Raw genomic sequence first — 21,742 nt, forward strand, 5'->3', positions numbered from 1 at the left:
TGGCCACTGATGACACTGTTTGGAGTATAGTAATAGCAAAAGAGAGCAAAAGAGAAAGCGCAAGAGAAAAAGAAAAAGAGACAGAGAATGTGTCAACGCTTCCATCTCTCATTCATGCACTGCGATAAGCAAAGGAGGGCCGGGAACCTGAGAGACGCCTCAAATTCTACCTGTGGCTCTCCTGCCCAGTTCAGTTACAGCTGGGGGTCTAAAGTGTCACCAGGGGACTTTTAGAAATATCTCCTTACACCAAGAGGTGCACCATTAAGGAGAGAGATTGCCTGGAACAGGATCGCGTTTCCCCGTCATTCGGTTGCCATGGCACGACACGGATGGGGCGGAAAGGTTTCTTCGTCCGTCCCCCCCCATCCTTATTTGGTGTTCAGCAGAACATTCCCTTCTCACATAATTGCGTAGCCACACTAATGAAGAACACTGCTCGTTAGGATCCACGTTTCACAAACCTCCGGTAAAGGAGATTCTACGGTCGTGGTGGAAACAGGTGGGCAACAGTCGCAAACTTCGCGGGTGTGAAGTGGCCCACGCTCTGCTCTGGATTCTCATACAAGGCCGCTTCACAGGACAGCCTGAGAAGGGCTGTCCCGGGAACAACGCTCCCTGGTTGCACTCTCAGAGCAGACCTGTGGGAAGACCTGCAGCTCAACCAATGGGGTGACCCAAGCTTGGGGTACAACATTATAAAAATACATTTGAGGTCATTATTTTGACACAGTATTCCAAAGTTTTGCTGGGGAAAGCATGTTTCTCTGTTCAAAAATACCCTTCTGAAGAGATTTATATTCCATTTACAGCTTTTAGCTGACACTTTTATCCAACACGACTTACAATTATGACTGAATACAACTTGACCAATTGAGGGTTAGGGGTCTTACTCAGGGTCCCAACAGTGGCAACTTGGAGGTGGTGGGGCTTGAACTAGCAACCTTCTGATTACAAGTCGAGTACATGACAGGTTGACCATACACATGTTGTATATTTAATCATTGAATCCTTGCTCCTCCCATTCTAGCTGTGGCTCCTTCCCAGGAAAAAATGGGATTGATCTCATCAGTTGGGTTTGGGTTGCTAGAATGACAATAAATCTTAACGTTTAATGCTTAGATGCACTAAATACAGCACTCTGCTTCTTTACTTATTAACCCGACTACTGAAGCTAGCAGGATTATTTCTAATCAAATGTCCCAAACCAAATGTAATGAAATTGAACAATTACAGAAAACTGGATATCACCAAATGGACCAAAGTTTCTTCAGTAGTCAAAGGAACAGTGAATGCTTTTATTTAATCCTTCCACACACTTAATAAGTAGTTTCTTGTCACCGCTGGTAATGTGTAAGTCACAGCGAAATCCAAGATGGCTTCCAGGAGCAGATCTGGCACATGAAGTGGAATCGACGTGAAGCAGGTGGGCATGCAGAACTTTCGGCAATGCTCAACGAGACAAAAACTTGACCCAGAAACCCCTTAATTCTGGCAACTGGGTCACTGCCAGATTTTACAGTCTGCAAACATGAAGCAAGTGAGAGAGATTGAGAGAGAGAGAGAAAGAGGGGAGGCTAGCCAGCCAATGAGGTAAAAGTTCCTTGCAATTACTCTGTCAAGGGGTAATTGTGTCGTTGATTGTACACATTGATGGATGCGGCCAAAACGCATGTCCTCTCTTGCCTCTTGCTGTTTGTTTAATGGGATTTGAGGGGACCTACCTGACAAGCTTCCACGAGTTGTTGGAAGGCGAGGCAAAGAGGAGCCACAGAGTCAAAACTCTGAAAGAATGAACAGTGGCATCATTACCGTACGTTGTGTAATCGATTAGTCAAAACTCACAAAGGAAAGAAGAGAGACTTGCATAAGGCTCTTTCTTCCTGTAAGGCTTATTTTTCGTGCAAATCGGCCGTTTGTTTGATGGTGGGGGGGGGGGGGGGGTTGATGAAGCATGGCGCATTCCTGGTCTGTTTATGTGTGCAGAGCGGCTGCGTGGAGGGCTAAAGCCCACATACAGAAGCCTCCTAAGCTCGAGAAGAGCATGGCGCGACTCGTCGAGTGAAAACAGCACTTGCTTTTGCACGCAAAAACCTGGCAGCCACGACAACCATGTTTAGAGAGCACCCTGCTGCCTGTGGAAGCGGTGGAGGAGAAAAAAAAATAAAAATTCCTCATGCCTATGCCAGTGTGTCTGTGTGAAGAGCGAACGTATCCGAATGTCTGCGCGAGTGTGTGTGCTCATGTTTGTCTGCTTCAGGTTAGGGAGAGACAAAGGCCCCGGGCTAGTCTGGACACTGAAACTTAGCAATGCAGTAAAAAAAAAAAAAGAAAAAAAAAAAGAGAAGAATCCAGTTGTAAGTTCCGTCAGTCCCTGAGACCACCTGGCTTTCTCTGAGCTGCGGTAATCCGTACCCTGTATGCTCGTCTCCGTCAGGCCTGCCTGCCAGGACCACCTCGGGCTCCACACCTTCACGTCACCAAGTCTGCCATCACCTCGCCATGCACTTTTTGTCATGCTGCCCGGTACCCAAGGCTGGAGGGTACACCGTGCGCAAGAGGGACCACTTTCTCCAACTTCACCTTTAACATGCAGTTGGTAGCTTTCAGAAACAATACTCCCTTCTCCCAGTGGCCTATACAGAAGCACTGTTGAGGGAGACATGCTAATCTGCTACAATAGAGGTGGAAACAGAAGCATTAGTTTTGTTTCTTCTGAACAGATTTCAGAATTATTCATCCAGAAAGGTATTTCAATCATTCATTTTAGTGAAAAAACACACTTTTTATATAAATATTGCATGAAAATAATTTAACTGGAGCTTTAATTACCTTTTGGTAAATAGCCAAGTTGAGCACACATTTTTCCACTGCTTTTAGCCTTTGAGTTAATTCATCTTTTGGCTGGCATCTTAAGACCATTAAATGAGGGATATGGCATACAGGAGCTAGGTGCATTCTGTCCAGAACAGATTCATTGAAAAACCAGTGTTGTACCCCTCAGGGGAATCGCTCAACACCTCTTCAGCCATGTTCTATTCAGGGGCTTTGCCCATGTTACAAGGACAGAAATATTCAAGTACCTCTTGGGACAAAAAAAGAAGAACACCATGAAGCTTAGGTTCCTCCTTGGTAATCACCATGTGAATTGAAAGACAGCCTCAATTCGCAAGGTTAGCCGCTTTTACCCAACATGGAGGAAAAACGCAGCAAAGAAGCTCAAGTGCATTTCAGCTAGTTCTCAGGACTGGTGGGAGCTGTGTTCGTCTTTGCTGCATCATGGACGCCCAGGTGAGCGTTACAGCCAGGATGTCTCCGTCTGACACGTCCAGAGCAATGAGCTCTGACAGGGACAGACAGGGAGCGAAGACATAGAGGAACTTTAACATAGAGGAAAATTAATAATAATCATAATGAAATAAATTGGCCCTATTGATTTCTACCATGGTTTCACTGCTGGTTAACTGCCTTATTGGGGTTATAAAGTCTTTAATGGGCCTGCGATCACTCTCGGGCCGACGGCCCGGGGGCTGCGGCCCAGTGTGTAGATGGGGGCATAAAGGCTGGTGGATCTGTTGAAGGATAACCTGTGGTTCTGGGTGGGGGGGGTTGAGAAGGAACCTGTATCGGGGGCACCCACGCTTGCTGTGCCTGCTGTTGGGGATGGCACCTCCACTGTCAGTCAGGGCCTGTTGGAGTGGGCCACTTCAACTGCTTCACCTACACCAGACACTCTACAGGAGAGAGAACACACTCAACCAAGTGTGTGCGCAGACACGTGTGTCTGAGCGTGCCTATGTGCAATGGGGAGAAAACTCATTTGTACTTCAAGTGTGAGTGCGTGTTTGAGGGAGAGAGGCCTCATTTGTGAAAGAGTAGGTGCGTGAGTGTGTGTGTGTGTGTGTGTGTGTGTATGTATATGTGTGTGTGTATGCATGTCCATGAGAGAAAAGCTTAGAGCTGGTCTGTGCATGTGAGTGTGTATTGGTCTACATTAATTAACATAATGCATTCTAGTAAATATTTCTTTAATAGGCCAAATTCTCCTTCGCTATAATAATAAGACTATGACACTTCTGCAAAACACTGATTCTGTAAGTCTGTAAGGCAGATGCGATATGTAGTACAATGCTTAGTGTAATTACTGGTACTCTGAAAAACAGTTCTAAGCATGGTCCTTGACACAAAATCAAGCAACTATTATGAGTCTGTTTGCTAAAGCACTGTTGTTCACGTCACCTTCCAGGCTGCACCTTAGCAATGAGTATTGGGAACATTTCATCAGGTCTTTAAAAAAAAAAAAAAAAAAAAAAGAATCAAAATGATTGCTGCCCTTTGTTGGGCAGGTGGTGGAAATGGCGAAGCATGATGCAGTGCGCCATAGGCAGCCTGGACCTAAAGGGCTCATAGGTCGGTTTGTTCCTGGGAGAGGTGGAGGCGAACAGCCACGGGATGTTCCCATGGTCCTGTGATCTCAGGTCCCTATGATCCAAGGGTCCGAATATCCCAGGTCCCCATGATCCCCAAATTCAATATTCTGTTAATACATTAACTTTCCTAAGCCTAACTTTAACCCATTATATATAGAACCATACGACAGTTCTAAGGAACAGAAAACCCCTTTGATGATTCCCCACAATAGCACATGTCGTATTAAGTGAATAGAGAGCTGGGGAACACCTTTTCCAAGTTCCCATTATGTGCTACATAGAGCAGGGCAACATAGGAACCTGGGAGAGCACATGTAGAACTGAGGAACACAGGGCCCTTTGTCACGTTCCCATTATGTGCCATATGAATATGGGGAATATAGGACCCTGGGAACAGAGGGGCTTTGGCCCACAGTCCACTGGGAACATAGGAAGAAACTGTCCAATGCGTGGGCAGAGCAAACTGTCCTTTAACCAAAAGAACAATGACGACAGGTACCCAGACACATGACCATTTACACGTTTACGCACCCCATCCCACCCCACCCCCAATCCCCTGGGACACACGGGGTACTGAGAGACCCTGACAGTGACATGGGAAATAGCTAAATGTTTTAGAGCAGCTGTGTAGTTGTGCTGCTGTCTGGCAGTCATGAATGACAGCTGATAATGAGATGTTTTGTTATTGGAGGTGAAGGGAAAAGAGAGTCTGTATGACTCATATCCCCAACCCATGAATTATACTTCTGCCCCTCCCTCCCTCTCTCCCTCCCTCTCTCTCTCTCCCTCCCTCTCTCTCCCTCTCTCTCGGTAACTAGCGAATAACTTCCTGTAACCACCCATAATGAGCCCAGCATGCCAGCACGAGCCTGTGTCATCATCTTCATCAAAATTAAAAGGAAGAAGGAGGAGAACAGACCCCGTATTAAACACGCTGCCGTTCCCCAATGCCGCAAGTGTGCCCTTGTTGTGTTTAACCATGTACTTGTGATTTAGGAAGGGTGCGTATTTGTTCGCTCTGAATTTTAAAAAGGTAGAATACACTGGTAAGGAAGCTAAGAGCACGTTCCAAAACCTGCACATTAGTGAGGCCATGAAAAACAAGTGCGATGCCTCTTGTGGCTCCACCATAAACTGTCCGTGTACTGCGAGTCCCACATAATGTATGGTGCAGAAGCTACATTGTATAAGAGGCAGCAGTGTGTATTCTGAGTAGTACTGCAAATATAAATGGAACAATCTAAAAGTTCCTTTAATTTTCAAAAGTGCCCTCCAACAAACAAAATTAAATGCCCAGAAATAAAAGCTAACTGACTAAATTAATAAATAAAATGTTTCTTCTTAAATGTAGGGAAGGTAAAAGTGAAACACATGGTCGTTCTTCAATGCTTGGAGTAAAACCTCATGTCTCCAAATACACTTTGAGCATCTATGTCTGTTCAAGTCAAGATCTGAGTCTCAAGCTTTATGTTTGATGGTATTCCCTTTTCAAAGACTGTCACAGAGAACAGTAATCCATCCTGGGGTTTGATCATCCTGGACAGATTACAGCATTGTCACGATTAACCTGATCATAACCATGATTATGATCATCACATTTACAGCATTTATGTGACACTTTGGTCCAGAACATCTTACAGTAGTACCTTCTTCCCTCCATGGGTTTTCACTATAAGTGTATTTTAGATGACTCTGTTCTTTTGTGGAATTAGTCGATGCTTAAAAACTGAGCAACTCAACATTAACTGGTTTAAAATCTAATTACATTAAAAAACAAAACAACAAAAAAGACCCCGTAAGTGTCTTTACCAATTAGAGCGATTTGCTCAGAGGGTCCATGGCTCCGACTGCTGCTCTTATGGGGTAACTGCTGTGCGAAAGTGGGGTAGGACTCAAAAGACCTGCTGATGCCAAAAAGCCTCCTCTAATATGACTAAACGTGAACAAAACAAAGGGAACGGGGTCACATCCCATGCAGCACGAGCCATTCCCCAGCAGGCTACGGTCCACCGCTGCTCCCCTTTGAAGGGCCTGCTTGCTTGGCTAAAGCCAGGAGTGCCATGCTAGGAAGGAAACAATGCGTGCTATATTTAAACCACAACGCAATCAAAGTCAAGCGTGCAGGGCTGCGGTGGCCGAGAGGTTGTTTTAAGGCCTTGGACTATACACACGGAATATAAAAGACAGTGGCAAGGATCGTCGGGGAGGGAGGGAGGAGAAGAGAGAGAGAGAGAGAGAGAGCGAGAGAGAGAAAAATATGGACTCCCATCCTGAAGGTGAATTTCATGGCTGTAGATGTGGACAAAGGCGGCGCTGATCCAGGACCATTAGGATGTGATAAAAAGCCCAGCAAAACGAATACATGCCCATCTCAGAGTGATGATGGACAAAAGGAGGGAGGGGGAGAGAGATCCAACTTGAAGCCACCATGAGAAGTTGCTTCCGGTTGTTTAATAATAGTGCAAAAAGGAAAGAGGTGCAGATAAAAGGACAGGGAGAGAGAGAGGGAGGGAGGTTACGTGCCGAGGTGGTGCAGGAGAAGGAGTCTGACAGAAGCTGCCCCAGGGCGAACCGTTTTAAGACTGTGGAATTAGCAGTTCATGGAGGACTTCATACAGCTCAAGCTGCTGGATGAGGGAAGAGCACAGGAGTTGCAGCAAGGCAACCTACTTACAGAGAGCTGGCCAGAGGAGCGTGCACACACACACACACACACACACACACACACACACACACACACACACACACACACACCTAACAGCTCCCTCAACTCTGTAGAAACAGTGCAAGGAAAGTCTCCAGACTGCCACAGAACTCCTTAAACAAACAAACAAAAAATCACACATCAACACATCATGCTCAAAGAAGTGTTGGAAATGCACATATACATAAACTGCACAACAGCAGCAACCATTTCTGTTCTACTGGTAACAGGACCCAGACCTGAAAATCTCACTCGCCATTTGACAACAACGGTGATGGTGGAGACTCGAAGCAGGCAATCCTGCCGATGGCAGGAGGAAGTCCTGTGGCATTAAGAAGCGCAGCCGGCGATGGAGTGGGTGGATGGGCAGCTGAGCCCGCGCACCATCCACGCGGCTCTCTGTCTGCGGGGGAAGCAGTCTACCCTGGTTATCACATCACTGCGCCGCGCAACACCCCCTCAGCCCAGGCCGAGGTGGGCCGAAGGACGAGGCGGCGGGGGACAGACGGGTCGGGCTGTCACACTGTCAACCTGTCATGCCCACCTTGAACCAGGCAATCCCAGTGGAAAAGATGGGAACTTTCACCCACACAGCTCGCGAGAACAAAACCTCCCCTCTGCTGCCTGAACAAAGATTGCAGCGCCACCTAAATCAATTAGAGGGAAGGTAGCTATTTCAGGTTTTGATGTTGCATAAGAAAATGTAAACGCGCACCCTGGTTTTACCGGCCGACAAGGTTCATGTTTAGTTCATTAATGCCTTGTTGGCTTGTAGGCAGTACCACTAGCATGGCAGGCTGGCATCCTTTAACGGCAGAAGCAAACGCGCAGCCATTTCCTTTAAGCAGTACAGAAGGCTGCATCCACTCTGTGCTCACGATAAAGGAGGAGGACATACAAGCAACAAGGAAGATCTACTGCCAGGTGAGGGAAAATTAGCCATAGAGATATAGCTGTCGTATTCGTTCTTCGCATCCTCCTAGTGAAAGCTTCAGAACCGTGGCTACAGCCAGTAATACCGCAACATGCCTTACAGTAAATTAAAAATGCATTTGATGGAAGTGACATTTAAGGAGTGGACCACATTATTTTTTGCTAAAATTATTTCCATTTGTTCGACGATGCAAATACCTCCGTTTAAATCATGTCCCCTCCCCCAGTAATAAGCAAACGCATATGCAATCTGGTCAGGAGGTTCACAGGACAAAAGAAGAAAATTTACATTTGGATATTGCAACCTTCTGCAATAGCAGTTTTGCAAAGGCCAACACTGCAGTGACAAACTATATATCATGCAGCCCTAGCAACAGAGGTTGGAATAGGATTCATCCATCTGAAGCACCACAGTCCTCTGCAGTTTAGTGTCTTACTAGAACACACTTGATTCAACTTATGAAGAACGTCTTAATGAGCCAGTAGCTTGACTCAGTCTTATGCAATATTATGGCCCATCATGGCATGGGTTAGTGATGTGATGTACAGAATTGGTATCACAATATATTAAGTAACCTACCACGTCACTGGCTCTTCTAACAACACTGACCAATGGTTTCATTAAAAAAGCAACAATTATAGATAGTCTGCAAACAACAGTGGTGCAACGCTAACACGCCGAAACGGCACTACTTGATTGTACATTAAGCTATTTTGCTAATATTACATTATATTATATATTCATTATTATATATAGTACTGTGTAAAAGTCTTAGGCCACCATTAGATTTGTTGTATTAACAATGGTGTAATGACCATATATAATTATTCCTCATTCTCTTTATTAAGATACAAACAGAATGTATAGGAAATATGTACATAATTTTTTAAAAAACAATTTTCAAAACAAAAAAGCTTCTACGGGCAAACCTCAGTATTTAGTGTGACCTCCCTTCGCACTAAGCACATGTTGATCTCTTCTGGTGTTTTCTGAAGTAATGTTCTGGTAACATTCCATTCAGGTTCATTCCATGCAGGTTTAAGAGAGCCAGGTTCCTGCTATTGCTGAATTAGAAGAGGCGGTCAAACTAAAGACTGGCCACTGTAGCTTATAGTCTCAGTCTGTAGCCTCAGTTTTTATTTAATACTACATCCATATTTCCTGCATTTTCTGGTTGTATTCTAATGAAGAGGCTGGGGAAAAATCATTTCATATGATCATTCATCATTGCTAAAACAACAAATCGAATGGTGTCCTAAGACTTTTGCACTGTACCATATCTCGCCAATCCAAACACTGCAAAGCACTTCTGCTGTTTTATTTTATTTGCTAAGAAATGTCAATCAAATTGTTACCTGTGTAAGTGCATGAGAGAAGAGCAATTTTATTGCAAACTGATTTCATGAAATGGGAAGATCATTCCAAAATGAGGGAATCCTACAACTAATTCGAAACTTCCAGTAGACTGAAGTAGACCGCAATAAAAGTCCACTTAGCTGCATGAAAGAACCAAAACGAATACCAATCGCAACCACCAAACCACCATGACACCAAACATGAACTTTCTGATTTCTAGCTGTTTTGCATAGGACTGCTTGAGTGTCACATGGTCTTGCTTATAAAGAACCAGCATAACCCTTTTAACTAATAGCTTGGAGCGTATTAGGCAATAGGCATTATTGTGTGTGTGCACGTGTGCGCCTGTCTCTGTCAGTGTATATAAGCCATCACACCTGTACGCCTCCTGTGTTCGCCCATTCAGAGCACAATAACAGAGTGTGTTAACCTGCAGATGACAGAGAAAAGCCTGCTGCTTGCTTGCACAAGCAAATACCTGCCATTCACCTGGAAGTGTTTGCACTGGAATCAATGGAGTTCAAGCGTACATGTAGTACCTTATGACACTAATACAATGTCAACAGATGACCCGCCTGCTGTACAATACCATGCTAGATTGCGCTGGCGAGAGCCGGCCTCAGCAAGACCTGTGCCTTAGACAACGGGGGGAGGTGGCTTATCCCGGGGGGTGGGGGGTTTGAGAGGGGATCCTTCCACCAGGTGGGCCGTGCAGTACCTCTGGCCCAAAACAGCACGGCCTCGCAGCCGTAATCCTCCTCTCGGGTTAATGCTGACTTCCTTACAAGCCAAATGATGAATCCATAAGTTCCAAACTTCACTTGCTGTCAATAATAAGCTGACATGTTTTGCCTACACTGATGAAACAAGTGCATTGGTTTTCCCACTGCTGACTCACGGTAGGCTGGGGGGTGACAATATCCAGGCTGCAGCAAGCTTCTTACCAGCTATATTTGAATTAAGGGAGAATTCTAGAAAACTGTACTCAGTCGAACAACGCATAGGCCTAGGCCATATCCACATTGCCCTGAGGCAGTAAAGTCTAGATTGTGGTTTTATGTTTAGCTATCTTAAGGGAAAATATTGCCAGGAAAGTCAGTTTAGCAGTTCCCAACACAAATCATGCAAATATTGTTTTGACGTTAACATTTACTGAGGGTAAAAACACTTTGCAAAAAGTTTGCATGCTGGGCAACTAATGTGTTTATCTACCTTACCCAAACTAACTAGCTGTTTTGGAACAAAAGTAATTCACAAAGTAACTAAAAAAGTTACACTTTATCAGTTTTGTATTTTGCATTTTTCAGTATGTTCATGTGGCATCTGGGGGGAACCTCTCCCTGAGCAACATGAGGAGAAGCAAATTAAGAATAAAATGGTGTAATGAAGGATGACCAACATTTAACATTAGATGTATCATGGCTAAAAGACTGAAGTCAGTGTGTTCAAACACGGCACTCATACCACGACAGAGGTCATCATCCCAACACTCTCAAGGCAAACTATTATATAAATTATATAATAAAAAAAAGCATAGAGACAAGTTTTATCCTTTAAATTACAGATCGGCATACTACCCAAATACAATTTTCTGAAAATATTACAGGATTATTCTAGGTTTCATTATTCACATTAATTCTCGTTAATAAGATACCAGTTACAGCAGAGTACACAACCATAGTACACAATGAAACACAAAACTCCTCTTCTGAATACTTTAACATGTCTGGTTAGAGGGTTTTAAATCACACACTGCTAAATCTCTGGTCCCTCAGACCCTGATGGCGTGCTGCTAGCCTGTCTCGGTCATACTGAGACTCCTCCCTCCCAAACCTACCACCTGTGCAGGTAACTCGGCAGGGGCGGGATTTCTGATGCCCCTGGTCTTAAAAGGCCATAATCAATGAATGGGATTTGAGGAGCCACTTTTTCATTGAGTGCGTCTTGACAATAGAATTGTACAGCACCTATAGAAATGAAACTGATCTGATATTTCACCTGCTCTACGGCCAGAGTCCTGACACCACTGCTGTGCCTCTGTAGCATCACCTAGCAAAGCTCTGTGACACCTAACACCAATATTACCTTAACAGGGTAACACAGTATGGTGCCCCAAAAACAGCTTTCTTATGAGATGATACTCCTAAAGTAGGCTGACCTTAAACTAAATTACACACTCAGTGCAGAACCTCCCATTGAAAGAAAGAGTAATACACAGAATGTCTGGGAAATTTCATAATAAAAAAAAAAAAAAACGCATTAATGGGGTAGAATTTAAAAGTCCTTTGCCGTGTGTGTGTGGATAGTCACAAGCTCTACTCTATTTTCTCTGTAGTTTGGGGGATGATATCACCTTTGACTCCACCCCTTGTTGGTTCCTTTTTATTCAGAGAGATTTACATATTTATTACTCTGTGTGCTCCCTTGGAATTGGTTTTGCTAGGACCTTGCTCTGTTTACACTACCAGGTAATCTACAAGAGCGCTTTTTTTTTTCTTCATCATTTAGCTTTGGAAATGCCCCTGCTGATGGGCAACACTGCCCACCTGAAGGACTGTAAATAATTACACAAATATGACTAACCCTGACCATGATCATATGCCATCACCCCAAGTCATTTTCAAGTAATGCGGGGCCTTTCACATCTTTGGCCCTTCTGTTTCTTCATGCAAGGTCCGGTGTAAACCCAGCACTGCTTGGGGTAATGCATCCAGTCCACCTCCCCTATTTGAGCTGGACCAGAAGGCAGATGTACCGTCACTCTACAATAGCTCACCTATTATAAATAACCGGCAGCCTCTGAGGGGTGGCTCCTACAGTGGTCTACCTGTAATAGATTCTGATCTACAAGGAAAGAGGAACCAAAACTGCAAGGGACACCACAGTTTTTGAGACAACGCTTGATTTATGGGGCAGTGGTAGCTCAGGGGTTAAGGTACTTGACTTGTAATCGGATGGTTGCCAGTTCGAGCCTCACCAATTCATGATGGTCTTGCATTGAATTGCAAAATGATTGAACAAAAGTATTGTTCATGCATGCCAGGCTTTAACGACAGGTGAGGGCACTGGACAGCATAATAAAACCAGCAAGTGACAAGCCCAAAATTGACAGGAAATGTTCATTATGATTTATTTGAACTGGCGCATCGTAAAAAGGCCTTTGCCCGAGGCTCTGACTCACTGGTCTGAACCCGAGTTATGATCCCCTCTCCCAGACACCCATAAGCACCCAAGACACCTGCTTCACCATGGCAAAATGAGCCCTCATACATTACAATTCCTGTCACGTAAAGCCACAACACCCCACCCCATCTTCCCAACTATCATGTCCATTCATAATGTAATAAGTAGGCCTCCGTCACCGAAAGCACACGAAACAACCAAGACTGAAACAAGACCCCCACCCTACCACCACCCAGAAGGCAGGTGACATCCACAGACTCTTAAATGTAAACCTTTTGTTATCACAACTGGCATCCACGTGGATGCCAGTTGTGATAACAAAAGGTTTACATTTAAGAGTTCTCAGTCCGGTGTTTCAGAGAAACAGTGGTGCTGTAATTAATCTGGAGTCTTATCCTAGTTAGTTAGTCCAGGCCACGTCCGGTCGAGAAAGCTCTGAGTCAGGGAGCTGAGTCATGTGGTGAGAAAACTTTCTGGTTTTTTTTTTTCCCCACTAAGGCTCGCGTTGACTTCTCTCCCTTTGTTGTCTGCAGAAGGAGAAATGCCCATAAAGAAAAAGAGAAATAACAGGGTAAAAGAGCTAGTCCAAACACCACCACCACCAAAAAAATAAATAAAAATACATAATGCATACAAGGTCCATCTGACCCGTTAAATACAGTGCCTCGTCTTCAGATGGCTTTTCCCATAATGCACCCACTGAGTCACATCCATGGTGGCTAAGACAGCCATGAGAATGCTCGCAACACATTCCCCTCTCATAATTTCTTACGCTGCTCCTTGTTTTGGGGAAGAAATGGTGACCTTTGGAAGTGTGCCAAGGTAACGTGTTTAGTGCATTCAACGTGGCTGACTGCGGCGATGGCCACTGGAAAGTTTCACCAGCCTAGACTCAGCGGCTGGGATTGGAAATGCATTTACTCAGCCTGCTTTCACTGGAGCAACATCCGACCACAGTGCAAAATCAGTGCGCGCTCAACATGCAGCCGCTGCATCACAAGTCGATATTCACCACAGCCTTTCAACATGTAGCCCGTCCCCAACAACACGCAAGAACATCAACAGCAGCAACAAAGACATTGTGGATTGTCAGCCGAGCCTCTCCCAGTGAGCCTTCACCATGAAAATCTGCTGTGATGAATTATGGAGCATGATCATTCAAATGACAACGTGCCTGCGGTTTTTAAGCTTCCGTACAAACCCCAATCAAGGCCATGTTGCAGCGATGAGTCATCGCTCTATCCAGCTGTCCACAGGGCATACATCTGATTAGCAAACCCACGCTCACACGGTAGGCGCAAATGTAAATATTGTAATAAAACCTTCCGTAATAACTTAGCTCGTGTCTTGGAGAGGCTTCACTTTATTTATTCTAGTCCCTCGCGGAGAGCGCGCACGCTGAAATAAGAGTTACTAAAGCTGCACGTCAGGTGCAGTTTCCCAGATATCATCCCACTACTCCACTACTGACGAGGCACTCGCCTCATTAGTGTAATCATCCTTCTCATCGTTAAGGCACAGGTTTTCGTGTTTCCACTAACAGACACCCAGAAAACGACGCCTCTATGCACGGTGATGCCAAATCTAAATCAAATGCCACAGAAACTTCTAGAACATTTGTGAACGTTGCGCGACAAAGGCCCTGGGTCAAAGTTCGAGGTCTGCGACACCGTTGGCTCATACAGAAACGTCACTGCTCTGGCGCAAGCTTGCCACAAACGTTGCCAGAGAGGGAGCACCAAAAACAGAGGTGGGAGGTGGGTTCAACGGGTGTGTTGCCGTGGTGATATGGGATGCTCAAGGGCTCCTGCCGAGCTCGCGCTAGGAGGCAGGCTCCTCTGTGCCAGCCCAGCCACCTGGTACGGTCGCAATACATTTGGCTAATGAACTCGTGGACCCTCTTTCATGCCGCGCCCCCACTGCAGTGGCAAATTGTCTATTCATGAGGGTAATGAGAAGTCAGGATCAGGGAGAGAGAGAGAGAGAGAGAGAGAGAGAGAGAGAGAGATGATGCTTGTGGCCACTGATAACCCTAGACTAAACTCGCAACCTTACGAGGTTCGAGCTTAATATCTGGCCGTCAATCAGCTCCGCCATCACTCACCGGAGTGTTTAATTACAGGGATCAATTATTCACCAGCCTCTTCTTTCAGTGGGGCACACTCCTCCAAAATAACACTGCCCCAGGCGAGGGGGAGGAGGCCCGGACGGCTGCGCTGGAGCGGTCACACACGCCTGCGGCCTGCAGGGTGGAGAGAGCCCCTCACGGCACACTTACGCACGCATCTCCCTGCAAACCACCCTGCGGCTGAAGTATGATGATGCCCAACTGCTGCAAGGGGAAAAAACACCGCAAGGGAACACACTGCGGACGGCCTCGATGTCAGATTGGGCCGTTGAAAAATGTCACCCAATGAGCTTCTCGTGCGTGGCCTCAGTGGTCATAAATACTTAATGGGTAGTGTTTAAGATGCACCAGAGAATGTTCAGCACCACCTGTTGCACGTAGGCATGGTAGTGGAAAACCCTGGCAAATATAGTCATTGGCATAAAATGTATTTTTATTTAATGCTTCAGACTGGGTAAAACATGAACAGAGACCTACCGAGCCTTATTTCCAGAGTGTCAGTACAAATATGAAATCATATATACAACAGTAGTAAACGATATTAATCCAGTTATGTAAAATACCATTAAAATAAATGTAATTACATTGAAGCTGAAAGAGATCATTCTTGATTTTCCAAACAAACCAGTGAATTCTGTTACCATCCTTACTGAATGTATTTGTGCTCAAATATAAACTTATGAACTTTGCTGTATAGTGTACAAAAATTGATTGAAAATCAAAACCAGATGGCTACCAAGAAGACTTTTACCATTTCCCTCTCTTTGTGTGTGAACAGAGGCAACCAGTTTTCAAAATCAATGATTAGACAAATATAAAGATTTATGACCATACATCGTTACAAACCTCAGTCCTCTCTGCAGTTATTGTTGCTAATGGCTTGTATTTGGAGATATTTTTAGCTGCAATACATCAAAGGTATGTGCAAGGCTGATCACAGGCTCCGTACAGAATACGCTCAGTCCTTGTTTAGCTAAGCAATAAGACTTCATTCAAGATGCTGGTAAGCCAGAGCTATGCGTATGCAAAAGGATTCGTCATTATGTGCGTGGTTCTGCTACTTCATGCTAATGTGAATTTTATTTCCTAGTGGTTTACACTGCTTGGATAAATCCTGTTTGAGGTTTTCACACTAACGCCTTCTGATGTATGCCCACATTTTATTATGATTTATAAATGTGGTCCACATTTCCTACAACTGCCACAGGTGAAAGACAAGAACAAATGATTGCACCTAAATCTAAACAAATGCAATAACAACATTCAACTGAATGCCACCACCAGGAATCACTGCAAATGACTGGCCAGTTTTTACTGCAATTTCAAACTGTAAAAGCAGCGATTAAACTTTGCTCTCTGTAAAGTTTACGCATAGTGCTTTCTGTTAGTAAACTCAAGACTCCTGGAGCAGACAAGAGTACAAATTTTTTTTTAAACAGTTTGAATTAAGATCAATTTGAAATGAGTATACACTTAAGACTTTTTCATATCTTCACACCCCAATATAGGCACTAAGGAAGTGTAACTGGTGCTGGTGGCACATTCCCTGCATATTCACAAAGCAACCATCAGAGGCCGAACTAAATTATGCATTCGGGTAAGAAGCATCGCCATTTTCACTCTATAAAGTTGAAGGTTTAATGACTGCGACCTTCATACAGGTTGCACGACGTGCTGCATTGGTACGATGTTGCCCTTTCGGGCCCATCCATGAGTTTCTCCTTTCCTGTATTGCTATTATAGGAGAAACTGATCTCAGGTCAGTCGTACGTGCTTTGGACCTATGGCTCGTTAATCTCCGCTAGCCGAGATCCCTCCCGCCGAGTGCAGCGAACCGGCACCAGAGCCGAGGATTCCCCGATCAGCCACTCGCCGGGGGGGGGGGGGGCGCTGGGGATGCCGAAAAAGCAATAAAACAAAGCAAACCACTTCCCGCCCGGGAAGAAGCTCTGCTATGTGGGAGTGCGCATGTGTCTGTGTGCGTGTGTGTGCTCGCGCGTGCAGAGTGCCGAACGAGGGACCACTAAATGAGACACGACAAAAAAAAAAAAGGGGGGGGAATAAATAAATAAAGGCTACGGCTGGTTTCGATCGTCTGTGGGCAGGCTTCGGGGAGCAGCCGGCAGAGAGGAATCCATCACAGCAGACTAGTGTGTCCGTGGGTGGACCTGCCTGTGTGAAAAACAGCAGCGGGGCAAGATCGTAGACTGCAGTCACAGGCATTTAGTCCATAAGTCTTGGGGAAAGAAACTTCCGCCCGATAATCAGAGGAGATGCCGGGATTTCGGGCCATGTGCTGACTTAAATGAGGGGAAGGGGGTGTCGGCGAGTTGGTAAATTCAGGAGAACTTCGATTCCTTACACCTTCAGTACCGCCGGAGGAGCAGTCGCCCACGCCCAGCTGCTGATTAAAATTCTGCGGAGGCATCAGGAGAGACAGTGGTGGATGCAGGGTTGAATCTATAAGGGCCCCTCGGCGGAGCCAAAGCCACCGCGCTCTCTAACTCAGGAGTCCAGGCAGGGGGCATCTGCTGTTATGGCTGCAGAAGTCGGGTGGCATAGGGCCTGAGTGCACATGCCATGCTGCTGAGCCATAATGGCCAGCCTAACGAACGCCATTAGGCAGCAACTGGATCAAATGTGGAGGTCATGTCCCTGCATTAGTTACAATGGACATGGCCTTACAGCAGCGTGAATTCTCCACCAAGATGGTCAGGACAGCCATAATTGAAAAGAGTGAAAAGGAAACCACACAATGACCAGTGCAACGACCACTTCTGCAAAAATAATGACATTGATGTAATGGCTGCGCCAAATAAAGCTATTGGGACAACAGTACCCCAATAGCCTTTGTCACACTGCCTGCACTAGCACATGAGGCAGTAGGAAAATTACTGTCACTGTGTCACATCTGCTTGTAAGATTGGTCTGAAATGGCAAGGAATAAAAAAAACTCTGAACCTGTGAACTTCCTTATATCCATCTGTTCCGCTCAGTTAGGCTCCATCTGCACTCCAAGATTGGGACAGAAAAGAAACAGGATGGAATGAGATGACATCGACAGTGTCAGCCCTGCCACAATTTCATTTAGTGCGATCCTTCCCAGGCAACAGTCACGCCGGCCGCGAGCTAATTCACAAGACCTGACAGGGGCAGGGATGCATCACGTCTCTCACTCTGGGGCATCGTCCCATCTGTAGATGGGGTTGCAGGTCGGGAGGATTTGATGGCCTGCACTGTGCAAGGCGTGGAACCCCACGCCTCCCTAAGCACACTCCTCCTCCTACCCCACCCCCCAAGCCTCAACTCCAGGAGTATGCTGTGCCTCCCTCCCACGACTCGCCCCTGTAATCGGACCGTCGGCCCACTGCTTAGCAAGGTTTATTATTATTCGATTAGCCAAATGCTACAAACCTGATGGCTAAGATAATTAGGGTAAAATGGTTATCTACACTGGCCAAGAGGACCCGCAATTCAAGGTGAATAGAATAATATCCAATTGTGGCAAATGTAATCTTTCCGAGGCTAATCTGGCAGCTAATGAGGCTGCTGTAGTTTGGGTAATTTATGGGCGAGCAGAAGGCGAGAGAGGCCAGTCTAAGGGAGTGCAGTACACGGAGACTTGGCAGCTCTCTCTCTCTTTCTTTTTCTCTCTCCTCCCTCCCTCCCTCCCTCCCTCCCTCTCTCTCAAAGTTACTGATGAAAAACCAACAGCCCAATAAATCTGTAGCAGAACGAATGAGAAAGGAGGAGTTCAGGGCTCATTCACCGAGGAGCAGGAGCTACTCCAATCCTAGGCTTCATAATAACACCTAGTCTTAATTTTCCATTCGCCTTTCTGCAAAGTTTTAGACAAATTGGATCTTTGTAAGGAAGCGTTACAAAATTAATACAAGTGAGTAGTGGCGAATGATGTCCAGAGCTTCCCAGCCTAAGGAAAGGTCAATTCTGCCCTAATCACCATCGGATTTACAATGGGGCTTACCCGCAGATAGTATGTGACGACCATCCATATAGTGAGTGCGCCAGTAATGCGTCTAATGAATCACAGCCAAGAACATCGCATACTGTGCAACATCGAAGACTGCGGCTTTGCCCTAAAAACCACAGAGCTCTTAAAGGGATGTTCGGGGGCGGGGGGGAAATAGTAGTAATAATAAAAAATAAAGAGGCTTGAAACCTCTATCGCCTACTCCACTCTACCCGATCCGGACCGGCGCGACGTAAGATGCTGACGCGCATTTCCCGTTAGTTCCCCGGCGGAATCCCCTTCCCGCTGCGGGCGCGCGGTGAGCAGCGGGGCGGAAGAGCGCGCGAGGCCTTCACCTGCATCGCCGCCCGTGCCTGGATGTCTGCGTGGGAGGCAGCGGCGGCGGGACCGCTGAAAGCCTCCATTTACCCACTTTGGCGTAATTGCAGCGTTTACTCCCCGGACGGCTAAGTGCTCCATTCATCCTGCTTCGGCTCGCGCAGGGGTTGATTGCTTTACAATGGCAGATCAAAATATTAAAGCGATTCCTCTCAGGAATCATAGAGAGTGTTTGACTAGCGCTATCATTAAGTTGTCCGTCAAGCGCCGCAGTTAGCAGGCTGAATGAATGGGGGCGGGAGACCACTGATAATGGCAGTGCAAGTACCACTGATCTGATCATCATCATTTCGGATCATTAACCACAATGAGCTGTGACGAATTGATTGCCCGACAGCCCAATCATTTTATAAAATGTTAAATTACTTGAAATGAAACATAAAAATGGTAAATAAAAAAACTGCCATGGTAAAAGACACTGCCTTAATGTATGTTGATGTAGAAAAGCAAGCACATTAAACACCTGGCAGGGGCGTTTAGACAGAGAATTAAAGGGTTCATTAAGCTACAGATATATGTGCATTAGGTCTATGTAGTTCATGTCTGGTTAAATACAGCTCCTTCTTCAAGCCAGTGTTCTGTTTATATAGAGCAGGTCCACGTGGAGGTTCTGTCATGGAGCTGAAAATGTGCTAGTCTTCAAGGCCCAGGTCTCAGGTCGAACCTTCCAGAACTTTCCCGTCCGACACAGCACAGCAACGCAAGAACGGCACATCCGTGACATTGCATGCTCTTAGTTGGAGTAGGAAGCTACCTCCTTACTGTTTATTTCATTACTCCATTACATCCAAGATTTTGGCAGGCTCTCAGCACACCAGTTGGCCCATGGGCGGATGATGGTCAAGTTAAGAGGTGCAAAGTTTAGTCAGGAGTGCGGCGGCACTGCGGGCGATCCGGGTGCTGTCACCAGCCGGATGGTGGCATCGAGCTTGACTCACTCTCTGACCCGAGGCCCCCACCTGCATCAGCAATGCTTCTAGCCGTAGGACCCAGCGAAGTCCGGACCGAGGCGCCTGCCCGAGCAGACGGCCCTTTGACTCATGCCCATCTGGCCCACTAGCACGTTAAGAGGACGCCAAGGTCCCTGCTAGCACGACGCTACCTTCCCACCCTGGCCAAGCGGGGGACAGGCAGCGAATCGGAGTGCCTGGAAAGTTTCGCCAACAAGCGCCAACTTCTGCGGATAGCGTGCGTGTGGTTACTAAAGGAGATGACAAGTTGACAATCTGCCTCCGAGCCTTCCCACATGCACATAAAAATACACAAACACAGAAGTTCAAAGTCACACCATGAATAAAATTTCTAAAAAGGTACGTGATTTAAACTATGATAATTATTTCAAACCATATGTATAAATGAATTATGTACTTATTTTCCATTTGTTAGATGTTCTTCTATTTCTTCTTTATTTGACAGCTCTTAAAGAACCATTATGAAAATCTGTGGGGAGATTTCCCAGATTTAGATTAAGACCAACACTAAAGTTCCTAAAATCCCAATGGTAAATCATAATTGAAGATTTCTTCTGGGCTTGTATTAGGGTTAATCTGCATCAGAAAACAATTTCCCGGATAGTCTAACATTAATTAATCTTTGGTTGGGTCCAACAATGTAGTAAAATACCTGACTTTTTATTGCCACAATTCTCATATTTCCAATTTGTGGGCCTTGTCTTTTCGGCCACAGTTTAAAAAGACAATATGTCCCATGACACATTATCTTGCAGTCATTTCTATCTAACTATCATAAAATAATTCATGATCACTACAGGCTGTCATGCATTATTGTCACAACACAAGAACAAAACCCCAACTTCTCGAGAAATGCCAAGCATCCTTTCTGGACCCAGTTAACTGCCAGAACACATTCAACACATTTCAAGACAAACAGATTGACAGAAAGCAGAAAGCCCTGACCTGGCCTGGCTGGATATCCAAGTAGTGCAGAACCTCATTCAGCAGAACTGGGGTGTGAGGCTCACACTCTGGGTCTCCGCTGGACCGGGCAGAACCAAAACACATGCACCCAGGCTGCTGGGGATTCCTCCAGTACTGAGCAGGCACGCTTCGCCATCTGCCCCAAGAGCTCCGGAAAAGAGGCACTAGCAGGCCACGACAGGGAAGAGCCATGTAGAAACTGAGAACCAGAGAAAGATTCATGTGCATTACTTTTACAGTATTTGGCCAACGCCCTCATCCTGCCATGGATGTGTGCTCACTGGGAGTCAAACCCATGACCTTGGTGTTGCCTCCCAGTACCTGCTCTAGCAGAGGATTCAAAGTTCATGGAACGATTGCTTCTACAGCACATATAAGAAACATATATAAACAAAACTACACATAATTAGCACCATGAACCGCAGACACTGTACAATTAACTTTGATATTGAGTGAATGCATTTTTAGATTATTATTGGATTTTTAATTTAGTATATTACCAAGTAATCTAAATAATTATAGTATAGTAGACATGCAGAGAAAAGTGTCATCAAACAGGTAGGCTTATTATGATTTTATGTAAGTGCTGAAACCTATGATACTAATATCATGCATAACTGATTATTAAAATATAGCAGAAACATACCCAATTGTTTTGCAAACAAAAAGAAATAGATAAGTTTATAAAAATGAAATTGCAA

At 45.4% G+C, this 21,742-nt stretch overlaps 1 protein-coding gene across 3 annotated transcripts in view; it reads right to left on the reverse strand.

The window, feature by feature from the left end:
* The window catches only part of mettl15 (methyltransferase 15, mitochondrial 12S rRNA N4-cytidine), a 52,593-nt gene that overhangs the window by 29,654 nt on the left and 1,197 nt on the right, over nucleotides 1-21,742 (reverse strand). For all 3 annotated transcript variants that reach the window (XM_081706248.1, XM_035521102.1, XM_035521103.2), the window contains exon 2: nucleotides 21,021-21,240. In XM_081706248.1, the coding sequence (XP_081562374.1) occupies nucleotides 21,021-21,240 (220 nt within the window). The remainder of the gene's footprint in view (nucleotides 1-21,020; nucleotides 21,241-21,742) is intronic.

The sequence above is a fragment of the Electrophorus electricus genome, chromosome 23 (assembly GCF_041902795.1).
Source record: "Electrophorus electricus isolate QZ-2024a chromosome 23, ASM4190279v1, whole genome shotgun sequence".
NCBI classification, from domain to species: domain Eukaryota; kingdom Metazoa; phylum Chordata; class Actinopteri; order Gymnotiformes; family Gymnotidae; genus Electrophorus; species Electrophorus electricus.